Genomic DNA, 17306 nt, shown 5'->3' with positions numbered 1-17306 from the left:
AATCAATAGCAGTTAGCAATAGCAGTTAGACTTATATACCGCTTCATAGGGCTTTCAGCCCTCTCTAAGCGGTTTACAGAGTCAGCATATTGCCCCCACAGTCTGGGTCCTCATTTCACCCACCTCGGAAGGATGGAAGGCTGAGTCAACCTTGAGCCGGTGAGATTTGAACCGCTGAACTGCAGATAACAGTCAGCTGAAGTGGCCTGCAGTACTGCACCCTAGCCACTGCGCCACCTCGGCTCAAGAATCAGAAGGGACCTTGTAGGACATCAAGTCCAAACCCCCTCATCCAAGCAGAAGACCCTACTAACTTCTGACTGATTGATGTCCAATCTCTTCTTGGAAGCCTCCAGTGATGAAGCTCCCATAACTTCTGAAGGCAACTTCTGTTCCAAGGATTGATTGTTCTCACTGTCAGAAAATTCCTCCTTATTTCCAGGTTGAATCTCTCCTTGCTCAGTTTCCATCCATCATGCCTTGTCTGGCATTTGGGTGTTTTGGAATACAAGTTGACCTCCTCCTCCTCTCCGTGGCAGCCCCTCAAATATTGGAAGACTGCTACCCTGTCTCCCCGGATCCTGGCCCACAGTGCCTCTGCCAGTGAAAATGAAGCTCGGGAATATTGTGTGCGCCCCCCCCCCCCCCCCGAGCTCCATTTTCACTGGCAGAGGGTTGCAGAAGGTTGTCACAGCCGAAAACAGAACTCGGGAGCCAATTTTCACTGGCAGAGTGCTTGGGATGCCACAGGCGCCCCCAACACAAGTGATGTCATGCTGGCCAGGCCCAGCCTGGCCCTACCACCCCTGACCCTCCAATGTCAAATGCAACCCCCAAATGCAATGAAATTGAGTTTGACACCCTTGATGTAGATAGTGATGTTAAATAATTTTTTAAAAAAACTTAGAAAGGAAGGAAGAAAGGAAGGAAGGAAGGAAGGAAGAAAGAAAGAAAGAAAGAAAGAAAGAAAGAAAGAAAGAAAGAAAGATTCTGCATTTAGCTGGAAAAGTTACATAAGATTTCTCCTATAAATACATTTTGAAAGGAAGGTTTTTAAAATGCAAGATTGTTTTTCCATGCATTACAATCTTTTGACAGATTTTTTTTCCTAAATATCATATACTTTATTTTCTTATATTGGACTTGTTCGAATTGAACATTGGACACTACTAAATTCTTTTCTGCTTAGCTTTTGTGCAAAAATGTCTTTTTTTGTGAGGGTCATTTTTCATGAAAAGAAACTACATATTTCTTTTACTTCTCTAAATTAGACCTTCAATCAGAGGAAGGCTCACAATTCAGGAAGGAATCTGAAGATAAGGTAATGAAACTTTAATTAAACCTTAAAATATAGTATAACTATATTTGGATAATGACTGTAAGTATATATAGATCTTTCTCTGAAGAGAAAACCAGTGATTTAAAAAGTTCTTTAAAAATGACAAATGACAAACAGACAAACAATGGAAGGCAATTACAAAATTTAAAAAGATAATTATAGGAAACATAAAATCCATCTTTCCAATAGAGAGAGAGAAAGTACCCAGAATCAAATTGAGCCTAAAAATATACTGTTTCCCTCCAAATAAGACCTGCCCAGATAATAAGCCCAATCAGGCTTTTCAGTGCATGCGCTGAAATAAGCCCTCCCCCAAAAATAACTCCCCTCAAAAAAATATTACAACTCAGCAGCAGCCATAAGGTGATCATGCTCGCCGCCTCCTGCACCTCAAAAATAATAAGACTTCCCCGAAAATAAGGCCAAGCGCTTATTTCGGGAGACCAAAGAAAATAAGACCCTGTCTTAATTTTGGGAAAACACTGTAGAAATGCACATAGAAAAGCATTAAGGCTTGTCTTGATGGGGAAAAGCAGTTAAGAAGTCCAAAGGGACTCACCTGGTGTTGTCAGAATCGATGGTGTGGAAAAGTTTCTCCAACTCCTCTTCGTTAAGAGTCCCATCAGAAAAAAAGGCCTGGAATTCTTCCAAGGACAATTTCCCATCATCTGTAAGCAACACAACAGAAGGTGTGATCGATTACCAGCAGAGGGGAAGCATAACCAATACAAAGTCACCCAACAGCCAGGGTCACAATCTTTGCTTGTCAAGTGAGAAGGTCACAAAAGGTGATGACATAACCATGGGGCACTGCAACCATGCCAGATACATGCCAGTTGCCAAAGCCACCCAAATTCTGATCCAGTCATCCTGGGGATTACTGTAAGTGGGAGGGCTGGTCATAAATCACTTTTTTCAGTGCTACTGCAACTTCCAACAGACACTAAATGAATGCTTGTAACTCAAGGACGACTTGTACTGTCTTGCTAGAGAGGAGCAATTAACCTATTTCTCCCCTAAGACACTTATCTGAAAGTAAAATGTGCACTTATGTTGCTATTAGAATTTTGGATCAATGTGTCGATGAATACAGAGTATTGCATAAGTCGTGGCACGACAAAACCGCGCTCGACTAAAGCGCGCCCGATTAAACCGCGTCACTGACGTCATCAGCAGGGGGACAACAGCGAGCACGGAGAAAGAAGGGCGCTTTAAATAGCACTTTGAAAGCAAGCCGATTCAAGTTAAGGTAAGGGTTAGGCTTAGGGTTAGGTTTAGGTTTAGGGTTAGGTTAAGGGTTAGGGTTAGGGTTAGGGTTAGGGTTAGGGTTAGGGTTAGGGTTAGGGTTAGGGTTAGGGTTAGGGTTAGGTTAAGGGTTAGGATTAGGTTTAGCGTTAGGTTAAGGGTTAGGTTTAGGGTTAGGTTAAGGGTTAGGGTTAGGTTTAGGATTAGGTTTAGGGGGGTTAGGTTTAGGTTTAGGGGTTAATTTTAGGTTTAGCGTTTACAGCGTGCTTTTTTTCTCCGCGCTGTTGTCGCGCTGTGATGATGTCAGCTACGCGGTTTTGTCGAGCGCCCTTTAGTCAAACGCGGTTTTGTGGTGGAACCTGCATAAGTAGGCTATAAACATTTTGATTCTATTTGCAATTACTATTTATGAGATTCAGGGTTTTCTTCAGCAACTGCTATAAAAGTAAAGGTAAAGGTTCCCCTCACACATGTGTCCTAGTCGTTCCTGACTCTAGGGGGTGGTCCTTGTCTCCGTTTCAAAGCCAAAGAGCCAGCTCTGTCGGAAGACGTCTCCGTGGTCATGTGGCCGGCATGACTAAATGCCGAAGGCGCACAGAATGTTGTTACCATCCCACCAAAGGTGGTTCCTGTTTTTCAAATGCATTTTTACATGCTTTCGAACTGCTAGGTTGGCAGAAGCTGGGACAAATAACAGGGATTTGAACTGACGACCTTTCTGATTGGCAAGCTCAGCATCTTAGCCACTAAGCCACAGGGTCCTTAACTGCTATACAAAGCAAGTATGAAAAGACTCAGGAGATATTTAAAAAAATAAAACCCAGATTTCAGAAATTTGACCAAACTAAAGTAACTCATTGCTGTACCAGACAGGTTTTTAAGTGGATTTTTTAAAAAAATCCCAATGAAGCTATAAACTTGTGAGATCCCTACAATTCAGTAAATGATATATTGATTTCTTATACAGCCTAAACCCAATTTGCTTTATTTCTGTGGCCCCAAACCTATTCACGTGGTTTTCAGGTATTTGTAATATCAGAACATTATAGAGGCTTTGATTCTCATTTAAACTATATTGTGAACCCAGCCCAAATATGCTTTGCCCAATAAACCAGGTTTAAACAAAACTCTGGTTTAATAAACCACCATGGCTGGTTGCAAGTCTATACTAAGAACCATTTAATGGTTTGCTATCACTCTGCTTCTGTTGGAGAAGAGAGAAGACGGATTTGGGGGGAAGAGTCAAGAGAAGAATCAGCATGGAGTCGTTATCTTCTATATATATATATATAAAAGGCAAATATCACTCACTCATCACAAAATCTCCAGAACCATAAAGCCTACAAACTTGAAATTCAGCACTTATGTTCCTCTTGGCTTCTAGGTGGTTGCTAAGAAAGGATTTTTCAAAATGACCATCAGATCATTACTAATTCTTATACAGTAATTAACATGCTCTGATGCTAAGGAGTTCTACTCCCCCTACCCACATGAAAAGAACTCTGTTCCAACTGCCAGTTGCCTTATATGGGTGTGGCCAGCATATGCTTTATCCATTCTGCGGGCTGGCCCAATCATATGGTTTCATAGCGAAGCACAGATATCCAGCTAGTGTTAATGTGCTAAGTCCAACCCTTCTTGAATTTTGTTGACTTATCTGGCGTCTATTCTCTCTTCTCTCTTCTGTTCTGTTCCATTCTCTATTCTATTGTATTCTAGTCTCTATTCTATTCTATTCTATTCTATTCTGTATTCTATTCTATTCTGTATTCTATTCCATTCTGTATTCTCTTCTCTTCTGTATTCTATTCTATTCATTTCTATTCTAAATGTTCAGTTCCTACAATTCATTTTTATCTCTTCTTCCCCTTTATTTCCAGTGCATATACAGTGATAAACATAGCGTTATCCCACACATGAATTAATAATAAATAATTAGCTAATATCAAGTCCCTAAATATCCTCCAAAGTTTAAATCTTCCTTCAAAAGCTACAGTACAAACTTATTAAAAGTCTCACCTTGATACTTGGGCCAAGCACAGTTCAACCTATCCTTTTATCCTTTCTATCTATGTAACTTTTTAAAAAATCTATGTAATATTTTTAAGCACACCGAGCACTCTTAAGCTGTGAATCGATTAAATGTCAGGAGCTCAGAGGTCTTAAAGATGAGGCAGATTTGTGAGATAAGAAGTGCCAAGAGCACCAGGGGAACATGGAAAGGATAATTACCTGGCTTTAAAAAAAATAGTGCCTTGGCCAATTATAATCCTCTGCCTATCTGAGAGTACAAGTTAAAATAAGCAATGCTGAGCTGAGAACTTGCTGGATCTTAGAAAGTTTATGCGGAAGCTGCCAAAAATATACCGAGGTTGAAAAACACAATATACGGTTTGCCGGGATTTTGCTGGATGTGAATGAGAGGAATTCACATTAGCATAACAAAAAGGGGTTTTGTTGGGACAAGGAGTCTGCTTTTGGATTTGATGAAGCCTAGGTCAGAACAGCAACTTCTACTCCAATTAAAGACATATTTGTCTTCATTGTCCAGCTGGTGGCCCCCCAGGGGAGGGCCTTCTCTGTAGCTGCGCCAGCCCTGTGGAACGATCTACCCGTAGAGATCCGGACCCTTACCACTCTCCCAGCCTTCCATAAAGCCAGTAAGACCTGGCTGTTCCGGCAGGCCTGGGGCTGTTGATCAATGTCCAGCCCCACTTAGACTGAATGGATGTTGTGTAATTTTAACAATTGTATTTTTTACTTTTAAATTTTTAAATGCTTTTTTATCTGTCTGTAAGCCGCCCAGAGTCCCAAGGGAGTGGGCGGCATACAAATTTTATTAAATTGAAATTGAAATTGAATTGTCTTCGCTTGATCAAACCTTGGAAACCAGAGCATTCAGATGGGTTTTCAGTAAATTATTTGCTAGGCAAATATCCGAACATGAGATAGTGGAGGATATTTTTAAGGAGTTTACTGTAGCGAGACCAACACGAATGGGTCATTCCTTCTGTTTCACTTGAGTTTGCACACATCAACTTAGATGAATGTCGATTATGGCATGTAAAGGTGGTTTCTTTGGGGTCTGAGACTGTTAAAAATATCAATTTTCCTTCCTCACTGTAAAGAAAGTGTAAGACTGGAAAAAAACAAGAATTAGCTTTAGATAAGTCATGTCCAGTCAAGAGAAGAGAAGAGAAGAGAAGAGAAGAGAAGAGAAGAGAAGAGAAGAGAAGAGAAGAGAAGAGAAGAGAAGAGAAGAGATAAGGGTGATAAGAAACATCATCTTCCAATATTTGATGGGCTATTACAAAGAAGAGGGAGTCCACCTCCAAAGCACCAGAAGGCAGGACAATCAACAGAGAGATAATCAAGAAAGATCCAACCTAGAACTAAGAACAAATTTCCTGACAGTGAGAACAATTAACCAGTGGCTTGCCTCCAGAAGTTGTAGGTGCTCCATCACTGCAATGATCAGCTGGCCAGCATGCATGCCCACACCCGAAAACATTCCAGTTTCCAGCACCCACAAAGGCCAGCTGATCGTCGTGCATGCAAGAAACCCAAAAGAGGAATGGGTGATGCCACGCATGCCAGGCAAAATGGGCACATTTGCCCTGGGTTCGCCATCACAGGTCTGTAAGAATTCCAGGAGCTGGAGCATTTCCAAACCTGTGATAGTCTTAAGAACACAGAATATCAGAGTTGGAAGGGACCTTGGAGGTCTTCTAGTCCAACCCCCTTTTCAAGCAGGAGACCCTCTACCATTCCAGACAAGTGACCATCCAATTTCTTCTTAAAAGCCTCCAGAGATGGCGCACCAGCGACTTTTGAACGCAAGTTAAGTGTTAGGATTGGTTGTAAGTCCTTTTTTTTCAGTTTTATTGTAATTTTGAATGGTCACTAAATGAATAGTTGTAAGTTGAGGACTACTCAAATACTGTGTTAAGAAGGGATTCAGGCTAGCTTTTCCCTGATGTAAGAGGATGAATACTTGCAAGATTCTGCTATAATGGTCTATCTTAGTTAAGTGTAGATCTGGTGTTACTGTGGAGTTGATTTTTCCGCTCTGGTGTTCTTCAGAGCTACAATATTTGAGTGCAACATCTATTCATAATGTCCTTCAACCGTGTCTCCACTTCCCCTTGACAATAAAAAGTGGAATAATTTGAATATTGTTCTGCCATCTGGACTGATCTCAGTGTGTGAACGTTGTCTTTGAACGTGTCAGTTGACACTGATCAAAACCTGCATTGTAATGTCTCATTTTTTTTCTTCTTCTTGCAAAGAGGTTTCTAATTTTCTCTTTCCTTGTTCTCAAAGTGCTGAAGAATTTCCTTTCAACATCTTTGATGGTGTTGGTGAACTTTTGTTGTTAGAAATGGTGAAGAAGAATGTGTTGGCAACTATTCTGATCCTTCTATAATTCACAGCCTCCCAAGATGCTCATTTTACCAACCTACACATGTCTCTACTACTGATTTAACAAAAGCACAAATAACCAGAAGAGTTACAGTGGAGAGATGACAATGCAATAGCCATAGCAATAGCACTTATATACCACTTCACAGTGCTTTCCAGCCTTCTCTAAGTGGTTTACAAAGTCAGCCTCTTGCCCCCAACAGTCAGGATCCTCATTTTACCCGCCTCAGAAGGATGGAAGGCTGAGTCAACCTTGAACCAGTGAGAATCAAACTGCTGGCAGTTGGCAACTTAGCCTGCAATATTGCATTCTAACCACTTTGCACCATGGATGGAGAGAGGGATGGATAGAAGGGCAGTAGCACAGACTTATATACTGCTTCACAGTGCAGCCCTGTCTAAGCAGTTTGCAGAGTCAGCCCCTTGCCCCCAACAATCTGGGTTTACCCACCTTGGAAGGATGGAAGGCTGAGTCAACCTTGCGCTGGTCAGGATCGAACTGCTGTCAGTCACAGTCAGACTGCAATACTGCATTCTAACTAATGCACACCATGGATGGATGGATGGATGGATGGATGGATGGATGGATGGATGGATGGATGGATGGATTGATGGATGGCAACAGTAATAGCACTTAGGCTTATATACCACTTTACAGTGCTGTACAGCCTCTCTAAGCAGTTTACAGAGTCAGCCTCTTGCCCTCAACAATCTGGGTCCTCATTTTACTCACCTTGGAAGGCTGGAAGGCTGAGTCAACCTTGAGCCTGGTGAGATTCAAATTGCCAAATTGCAGGCAGCTGGCAGTCAGCAGAAGTAGCTTGCAGTACTGCACTCTAACCACTGTGCCACCGTGGCTCGTAAATGTATGTAAATATACAGTTTGCAATACATGCCAGTTGCCAGGCATTTGAATTTTGATCACATGATCATGGGGAATACTGTATTCTAACCACTGCGCACTATGGATAGATGGAAGGAAGGAAGAGAGGGGGAGAAAGGGAGGGAGGGTGGAAGCAATAGCACAGACTTATATACTGCTTCACAGTGCTTTACAGCCCTCTCTAAGCACCTTACAGCCTATTTAATACGGACAATAGATTGTTTTGCCTCTGGGAAAGAAATAGAAGCTCACAATCATTCTGAATGACAATACCAAATTTGTTGATGACGATAGGCAGAGAATTATGAATGAAAACACTAAAACAGATGTCAATATAAATTGAAGGCATCTGCGTTGTGGAGGAAGCCAGAGGCTGTTGACAGTTGCACGTTACGCTCCACTGAATGGAAGAAGCCGGAGATGACTTTTAACAGGGGGGAAATCTTAACAATCTCAATGAATGGATTCCCAAGTAAAAGTAATTCTAAGGCACATGAATGGATGGATAGAAACATGATGAAAGAATACAGAGAAAGTAATTAGATGATTCAGAGACAGAAGAATGCATTCGATTGGTGAGATTCTACTTAGAAAAAAGGACTCTTTGTTTTGAATACATGGGTAAAGCTAGGAGTATGTAACTATGGTAACTTAGCAACCTGTGGAACTTCAACTCCCAGAATTCCTCAGCCAGTCAGGAATTCTGGGAGTTGAAGTCCACAGGTTGCCATAATTGCTCATCTCTGGCCTAAGCATCTGCCTAGCTACTGGAAAGGAATAAATATAAATCTACAGATATAATAAAAAATTTGAAAGAATTGGTGAAGGATGCAAGAGGGATGAGAGGTTTTAAAATGGAATAGGCTATTATCGGTAAATCAGATTAAGTCAGATTCAGTGACGTGCGGTGAGGTTTATGGCTGGTGAGGCAGCCCTCTCCCCTGACACCCCACTGACTAAAGCACTTTCTTTCGCCTGCCTGAGCTCGCGGCAGCCTGCCTGAGCTCTGCCGCGAGCACAGGCGGGTGAAAGAAAGTGACTTTAGTCAGTAGGGTGTCATGGGAGAGGAGAGAATGCCTGAGCATTGCATTTATTAAAGAAAAAAGAAAAAAAGGAAATTTGAAGGAAAAGAGGGAGCATGGGGTGGGGGTGGGGGGGACATCAGAAATGGAGAAAGAGAGGAGGAAGAGTGAGCGTGATGCTGCAGAATGACAGAGTTGAAGCCTCTAAAAAGTGCGCCCTCTACTATGAGGCAGGAGAACTGCATGCCTCAACTACCTTGGGATTTTTTAGGCTTTTAACCCTCTCTTAACTCTGCTCGAGCGCCTAAAAAGTCAGACTAGATGAAGCATGCAGTTCTCCTGCCTCATGGTAGAGGGCGCTTTTTTAGAGGCTTTTTTAAACAGGCAGTTATTCACGGTGTGGCAGCAGCTAGCTAGCCTAACCTCAGCACTCGCCTTTTCCCGTTTACATTTTTTTTCCTTTTCATGATTGACAGTGGTGAGGCTGTGTCTCCCCTGCCTCCCGTGCCTGCACGTCATGGGTCAGATTAACCGAGTTGGAAGGGGCCCTATAGGCCATCTAGTCCAACCCTCTGCCCAGGCAGGAGACTCTACACCATTTCTGACAGATGGCAGCCCAGTCTCTTCTTGAAAGTCCTCAATTTACGATCACAATTAGGGACTATAATTTCTGCTGTAAGTGGTTGCAGTGGTAACAATTTTTGACAATTTTATGGTCATTAAATGAATTGCATAAGTCATTAAGTGAATCACACAGTTATTAAGTAGTTCCAGTTTCCCCAATGGGTTGGTGGGGGGTTTTTTGGCAGAAAAGGATCCCTCACATCATCTCAGTCACGACCGCAGGACCCTGCAACCAGTAATAACTGTGAGCCAGTTGCCAAACATATGAATTGTGACCATGTGACCATCAAGGTAGCACAAAGATTATTAGATGGGAACGCAGGTCATAAGTCACAAATATGAGATCTGTGTCAGGTTTCCAAAAAATGCCCTAATTGATTCATGAGCCTCCGACCAAACTTCAACAGAAAATTGGTCATTTATTAAGAGCACTTGTTTTTGGCAAGATCTTTTTGCAGTCAGATCTAAGCTTTGTTTGAGTTATAGCTGAACTTTACCCCTGTTCCTTCCCTCCCTCAGTCTGTGTCATAAATCACATTCCCCAATGAGGTGCACCCCTCCCAAGCCTGCTGCAGTCATCTGAGATCTGACTTTAGCCAAAAGTATACATGGAATGCGCTCCCCCCCTTATTTTTGCTTATTTTTATCCATTTATTTGTACCATTTTTCCATGTGTTTTTCATACTTGTTTCCTTGTACCTGTTGACAAATAAATAAATAAACAAACAAACAAAATCGTGGCAACACTGAAGCCTCCAAGATAGCCTCAGTCAGGCCAGCTTCAGAGCTGACACTATCCTTATGTCATGGTGCAAACATCTGCAAGGAGTAACAGTCACAGACAATATTGGAAGGATTAAAAAAAAGTCTTGAGAGCAAAATAAATACAGATGGGAACACCTATATTTTTCCCGTCATCTCCCCATCCCCCGTTCCAGGTAAGAGCATCTTAAACCATTTCAGCCCAAGAATTTCAAAGATGCTTCATGAATATTTAAGAACTATTTTCTTTTTGCTGAATGCATTTTCTCTCTCTCACACACACACAGCTTAGTGCTTCAGTTAGAAAATGAATAAGGACCTTGGGCCAGTTGCCCAGGTCATTAAACCTAATGGGCAGAGGCCAGAGATGGTATTCAGCAGGTTCTGACCAGTTCTGGAGAACCCATAGCGGAAATTTTGAATAGTTTGGAGAACCAACAAATACCACCTCTGGCTGGCCTCACCCCCATCTATTCTCTGCCTCCTGAGTCCCAGCTGATCGGGAGGAAATGGAGATTTTGCAGTAACATGCCACGCCCTCCAAGCCATGTGCACAAGCCACACCCATAGAACCAGTAGTAAAAAAATTTGAATCCCACCACTGGTAAGGCCATGTCAGAATCATCAGAAGAAATAGCCATTTAAAAAAATTATATTTGAGACTGATGACCCAACTCCCTTACAGGGAAATAGAAGGAGTGGTTTATATTTCTTGAGTATTTCTATCTCCTTTCCCTCCCCCAATTCCTTTTCCAACCACCTAAAAATCTCTCACCATAACATTGATAAAACAGAGAGTTGGAAGGCACCTTGTAGGTCATCTAGTCCAACTCCTCTCTCCCCAAGCAGGAGACCTACACCATTTCTGATCAGTCTCTTCTTGAAAGCTTCCAGTGATGAAGCTCCCAGAACGTCTGAAGGCAACTTCTGTTCCGTTGGTTCATTGTCTCCTATTTTCTAGGTTGAATCTCTCCTTGATAAATTTCCATCCGTTATTCCTTGTCTGGCCTTTGGGTACCTTGGAAAATAGGTTGACTCCTTCTTCTCTGTGGCAGCCCCTCAAATACTGGAAGGCTGCTAATATATCTCCCCTAGTCCTTATCTTCATTAGACTAGCCATGCCCAGTTCCTGTAACCATTCTTCATGTGTTTTAGCCTCTAATCCCCAAATCATATTAGTTGCTCTTCTCTGCACTCTTTCTAGAGTTTCAATAACTTTTTCATAGTGTGGCGATACTGGATGCAGTATTCTTAGCTAGTCCATTGATTAATTGTTCTTCCTGTCAGAAAATTTCTCCTTAATTCTAGGTTGGATCTCTCTTTAATAATCTTCCACTTGTTACTTCTTGCCCTGTCCTCATATACATTGAAGAATAAGTTGTTTTAGAAATTCTGTTTTATGTAAGGCACCACAGTGCAAACAAATACAGTCACCATGTGCTTTACTGCCCAACTATTTAACAATAACAGGAAATAGAAAACTCTCCTCAGAACAAACCCAACCATAGATTATAACCATAAACACTGCCATCTACTGGCTGTATAATTCTGCAGTTGTTGCAATAGAAAATATATCATAACATGTATTCCAATAAGTTGACTACCTTTTCTCTGGGATAGTCCCTCAAGTGCTGGAAGACATTTATCATGTCCTCACTAATCCTACTTTTCAAACGGCTAGAGCTAGCTCCCTAAACAATTCATATGGTTTAGCTTCCAAACTCTTTATCATCTTTGTTGCTCTCCTCTAGTGTAAGATCTTCACATTCCTGATGCCCTCAGAGGAACATGACTGTTAAAATCTGCAAGATTGTGAGTGAAGCCTCTTGTAAGGTAAATTCCCCTCGCCCATACGTACTAGTCATTCCTGACACTAGGGGGTGGTGCTCATCTCTCTTTCAAAGCCGCAGAGCCTGTGCTGTCCAAAGACATCTCTGTGGTCATGTGGCCGGCATGACTAAATGCCGAAGGTACACAGAACGCTGTTACCTTCCCACCAAAAGTGGTTCCTATTTTACTACTTGCATTTTTATGTCCTTTTGAACTCCTAGGTTGGCAGAAGCTGGGACAAGTAACGGAAGCTCACTCCATTATGCGGCGCTAGAGATTAGAACGGCCGAACTGCCGACCTTCAGATTGACAAGCTCAGAGTCTTAGCCACTGAGCCACCGCGTCCCTCTGAAGCCTCTTGCAGATGGATATAAAAGAGGCTCAGTTTGCATTCTGGTCCTCATTTTACCCTGTTGCCAATTTTGACACACACCCTCGCAAAGAATTCTGGAATTACACTCCTTCGCAAACTGCAGCCTTCTCCTTTGAAACTGGAGCTCTGAACGAATGTAGCGAGAAGAAAAGATCACAGATGGGTAGCATCAAACAGCAAAACATCTGCCAGGTCTACGCAGCAGATCCAAGGGCTTTCCTCTGTCAGGAAACCAGCTTTCAAAAGGCAGGAAACCGCATCAATTAGGCAATATTTTGCCTTTATCTAGCCTCTAATGAGGAACTAATACTGCCTCTCCTTTGCTCCCTGATCCCTATGAAATGAATGACCTATGAAATGCCACATTCCTCATTTGGATATCAGAAGACAAATATTAAAACTTAAACATCCCTTTAGCATGCAAGACATCACTGCTCCATCAAGTAGAATTCTTTATTGGCCAACTGTGGCTGGACACAGGGCTGGGGTGCTCCTATTACTGGTTCGGTGCACACAAAAATTTTGGTCGGACTGGTCCAAACTGGTAGGAACCCACCTCTGATTGGACACACAAGAAGTTTATCTCTGGTGCATAAGCTCTCAGTGTGGATACAAGAAACAAGTGATAAATTGTGATTATAGTCATAAAATACAATAATCATAAATCATAAGATCTAACACTCAGTAATAGTCCTAGGATACTAAATAATCCATCAGCATAAATAATGATAGGGTGCTAATAAAAAATCCAATCATCATACGTAAACCATGAGGTACAAACAATGAAGTTATAGTCGCCACGATGTAGAAAAGATGTGGAGACTCCAGAAAGAGTGCAGAGAAGAGCAACAAAGAAGATTAGGGGACTGGAGGCCAAAACATATGAAGAACGTTTGCAGGAACTGGGTAGCTCTAGTTTAATGAAAAGAAGGACTAAGGGAGACATGATAGCAGTCTTCCAATATCTCAGGGGCTGCCACAAAGAAGAGGGAGTCAAACTATTTATCAAAGCACCTGAGGGTAGAACAAGAAGCAATGGGTGGAAACTAATCCAGGAGAGAAGCAACTTAGAACTGAGGAGAAATTTCCTGACAGTTAGAACAATTAATCAGTGGAACAGCTTGCCTCCAGAAGTTGTGAATGCCCCAACACTGGAAGTCTTTCAGAAGATGTTGGATAGCCATTTGTCTGAAACGGTATAGGGTTTCCTGCCTAGGCAGGGGGATGGACTAGAAGACCTCCAAGGTCCCTTCCAACTCTGCTATTGTATTGTATTGTATTGTATTGTATTGTATTGTATTGTATTGTATTGTATTGTATTGTATTAAATTACACTCCTTTCATGGAGTGTCATTAAAGTTATGAGTTAAGCTGTGCAGGGCCACCCAAGATGGACAGGCCATAGAGGAGACTTTGACAAAACAAGGTCCACTGGAGAAAGAAATGACAACCTTCTCCATATCCTTGCCAAAAATAATCCCATGGATAGTATCAAAAGGCTAACTCAAGGAGAAGGTACGAGGATAGAAGGTCCTGGCATGATGTGATCCATGGGTTCATGAAGAGTCCAACACAACTTAGTGACTGAACAATAGCATTAACAGAATCGTGCAAATCTGAAAGTATAAATCTCCCGCTGTCTCTTTTACAGCCTGAGAAAGTAGGCAGGATTCTTTCCAAGTCTTTTTCTCTGTCCGTTATGCAGTTGTGGGCTATGCCCTCTCTTATTTGTTTTCTAGGTGGAATCTTTTCACTTCCCCTTCATTTCCAATGTCATTGCCACATACTAGTAGAGCTGTCTTTAATTTTAATTACATTTCAATATGAACACAAATTGAATCTATATTCTATTCTGGTCCTCCACTCCAGTGTTTCTCAACCTTAGCAACTTGAAGATGTCTGGACTTCAACTCCCAGAATTCCCCAGCCAGCGAATGCTGGCTGGGGAATTCTGGGAGTTGAAGTCCGGACATCTTCAAGTTGCCAAGGTTGAGAAACCCTGCTCCACTCCTCTGTGGGGTGGGGATGACAACTAATAATTCATTCCAAGTTCCATCTTGGCTTTTAATCCAAAAAAGAAAAATTATACACCCTTACTTTGTGACACAGCATGCTGTGATAATCCAGTCACCTGCAGTTTAGGCAATGAACCATGATTAAAAAAGTTTATCATACTGTATAAACACAGATTTAACTGGCATTATTGCTGAACCCCAGAGAAAGAACTCTTTGGACAGAAACAAGAAATGTTTTTTTCCTGCAGAATTGTGTTCCAGCGATGCTAAGAGCTATTTTTATTTTCACAAGCCCTGCCTTGTGTTTTGGAAAAAGGGTAGATGGAGAAATGGTGATATGTTAAGTCATGATACCATCCGGCAGTTCTTCATTTGTGCCAGATGTTGTGACATAAATTATATAATCATGTCATTTTTCACAATGACTTGACAGAAAAAACATTTTGATATCCTTTAGCTTAAGGGTCTCCAACCTTGGGAACTTTAAGCCTTCTTGTTGTTGTTGTTAGTTGTGAAGTTGTTTCCGAACCATTGTGACCCCATGGGCCGCATTCCTCCAGGTCTTCCTGTCCTCTACTATCCCCTGGAGACCATTTAAGGACACACCTACTGCTTCAGTAACTCCATACAGCCACCTCATTCTGTCGTCCCCTTCATCTTTTGCCCTCCATCATTCCCAGCATGAGGCTCTTCTCCAGGGAGTCCTTCCTTCTCATTAGGTGGCCAAAGTCTTTGAGTTTCCTCTTCAGAATCTGGCCTTCTAAAGAGCAGTCAGGGTTGATCTCCTCTAGGACTGACCAGTTTGTCCGCCTTGCAGTCCAAGGGACTCGCAGGAGTCTTCTCCAGCCCCAGAGTTCAAAGGCCTCCATTCTTTGGCACTCAGCCTTCCTTACGGTCCAACCTTTACAGCTATCCATTGCAACTGGGAAAACCGTAGCCTTGACTATGCACACTTTTGTTGGCAGGGTGATGTGTCTGCTTTTTAGTCTGCTGTCTAGATTTGCCATAGCTTTCCTCCCCTGGAGCAAGCGTCTTTTAATTTCTTGGCCGCAATCCCCATTTGCGGTGATCTTGGAGCCCAGGAAAAAAAAATCTGTCACTGCCTCCATTTCTTCCCCATCTATTTGCGAGGAATTGAGAGGGAAGGATGTCATGATCTTACTTTTCTTAATGTTGAGTTTCAAGCTAACCTTTGCACTCTCCTTCTTCACCCGCATGAAGAGGCTCTTTAGTTCCTCTTCACTTTCTGCCATTAGAGTGGGATCATCTGCATATCTGAGATTGCTGATATTTCTCCTGGCAATCTTAATTCTAATTTGTGATTCATCTAGCCCCGCCTTTCTCATGATGTGCTCTGCATATAAGCTTGGAATTCTGGGAGTTGAAGTCCGCCAGGCTTAATGTTGCCAAGGTTGGTGACCTCTGCTTTAGCTTATGCTTCTAACAGTCTGAAATCTTAGCCTATCTTCATTCCATATAAACTACCAACTTTTGTACGGGGAAAAATGGAATGCAGGAAATACAGAATTAGATAGCCTTTCCAAATACTGAACAATACTAATGTGTTTGACCCCTTAGTTAAAATAATTTGCTACGTTTTCTTAAAATCTGTCTCCTGCCTGTTAATGTTATTCCTAATCATTTTGATAGGTCAACAGGTCCTTCTTCCTTCAGGTATAATCAAACTTAAATTATATTTACTGTAGCTATATATCTCCTAGGCTTAATCATATATTCCCTTGATAGAAATCACCATTCTTCAATCTGAACTCAATTAGTGTGCCAGAGTCAATTAAATAATGTTAGTTAAGTGTGTGGGCTCAATTATATGACCAGAATTGGGTTGAATTGTATGATTTAATAAGTTCTCATCTACAATCCTCATCCAATTGCAGCAGGTTTTTAAGTCTGAGGCCACAAGGCTGCTTGAGGCTTTGTACTCCTCAATGTTCTTTTTGATGACTTAAGATAAGAAACAGAAATCTACAAAGGAAACAAAATTGCACCATTCAGACAAAATGTGCTTTTTTAAAAAAAATGCCTTGAACTGCAGATCAAGAAGCAAAGCTCTCATGACAGAAAACTGGGTATTCAATTGAATGTTTTTGGCGCTTAGTCTATTGCAGAAACTTGTCAAGTCCCATGTTAAAAAAAAGCAAACCTCTGACCTAGAAAACAGAAATAAAAATCCAGATGATCCTAACAGGATAGAGAAATGGATTGAATAGAAGACTGAGACCTCATCCTGGGGACAAATCTTTTGAAATAATCCTTGTTGACACCTGGATATCAATCAGCATGCTGGAATACTGCAACTAATTTTGGTCACCATGCTACAAAAAAGATGTTGGGACTTTGGAAAAAGTTCAGAGAAGAATAACTAAGGTGATCAAAGACCTGGAGACTAAAACATAAGAAGAACAGCTGCAGGATTCTGGTTTGGTTAGTCCAAAGAAAAGAAGGACTAGGGGTGACATGAAAGCAGTAGTCCAGTATTTGAGGGGTTGCCACAAAGTAAGAGGAAGGTCGAATTATTCTCCAAAGCACCAGGAGGCAGGACAAGAAACAATGGATGGAAACTAATCAAGGAGAGAAGCAGCCTGGAATGAAGGCGAAACGGAGAGGACAATTAACCACTGGAACAGCTTTGCCTTCAGAAATGATGGACGCTCCATCATTGGAGGTTTTTAAGAAGAGACTGGGCAGCCACTTGTCTGAGATGGTTTAGGTTCTCCTGCTTGAGCAGAGGGCTGGATTAGAAGACCTCCAAGGTCCCTTCCAGCTCATACTA

The 17306-nt window shown here is 41.9% G+C and overlaps 1 protein-coding gene across 1 annotated transcript in view; it reads right to left on the bottom strand.

The window, feature by feature from the left end:
• The window catches only part of NECAB2 (N-terminal EF-hand calcium binding protein 2), a 190538-nt gene that overhangs the window by 125675 nt on the left and 47557 nt on the right, over positions 1 to 17306 (bottom strand). Inside the window, exon 3 of the mRNA XM_032231091.1 lies at positions 1899 to 2007. Coding sequence (XP_032086982.1) covers positions 1899 to 2007 — 109 coding nt within the window. The remainder of the gene's footprint in view (positions 1 to 1898; positions 2008 to 17306) is intronic.

This window comes from Thamnophis elegans, chromosome 14, assembly GCF_009769535.1.
Source record: "Thamnophis elegans isolate rThaEle1 chromosome 14, rThaEle1.pri, whole genome shotgun sequence".
Lineage (NCBI taxonomy): Eukaryota > Metazoa > Chordata > Lepidosauria > Squamata > Colubridae > Thamnophis > Thamnophis elegans.
This window is presented reverse-complemented; position numbering and strand designations above follow the sequence as displayed.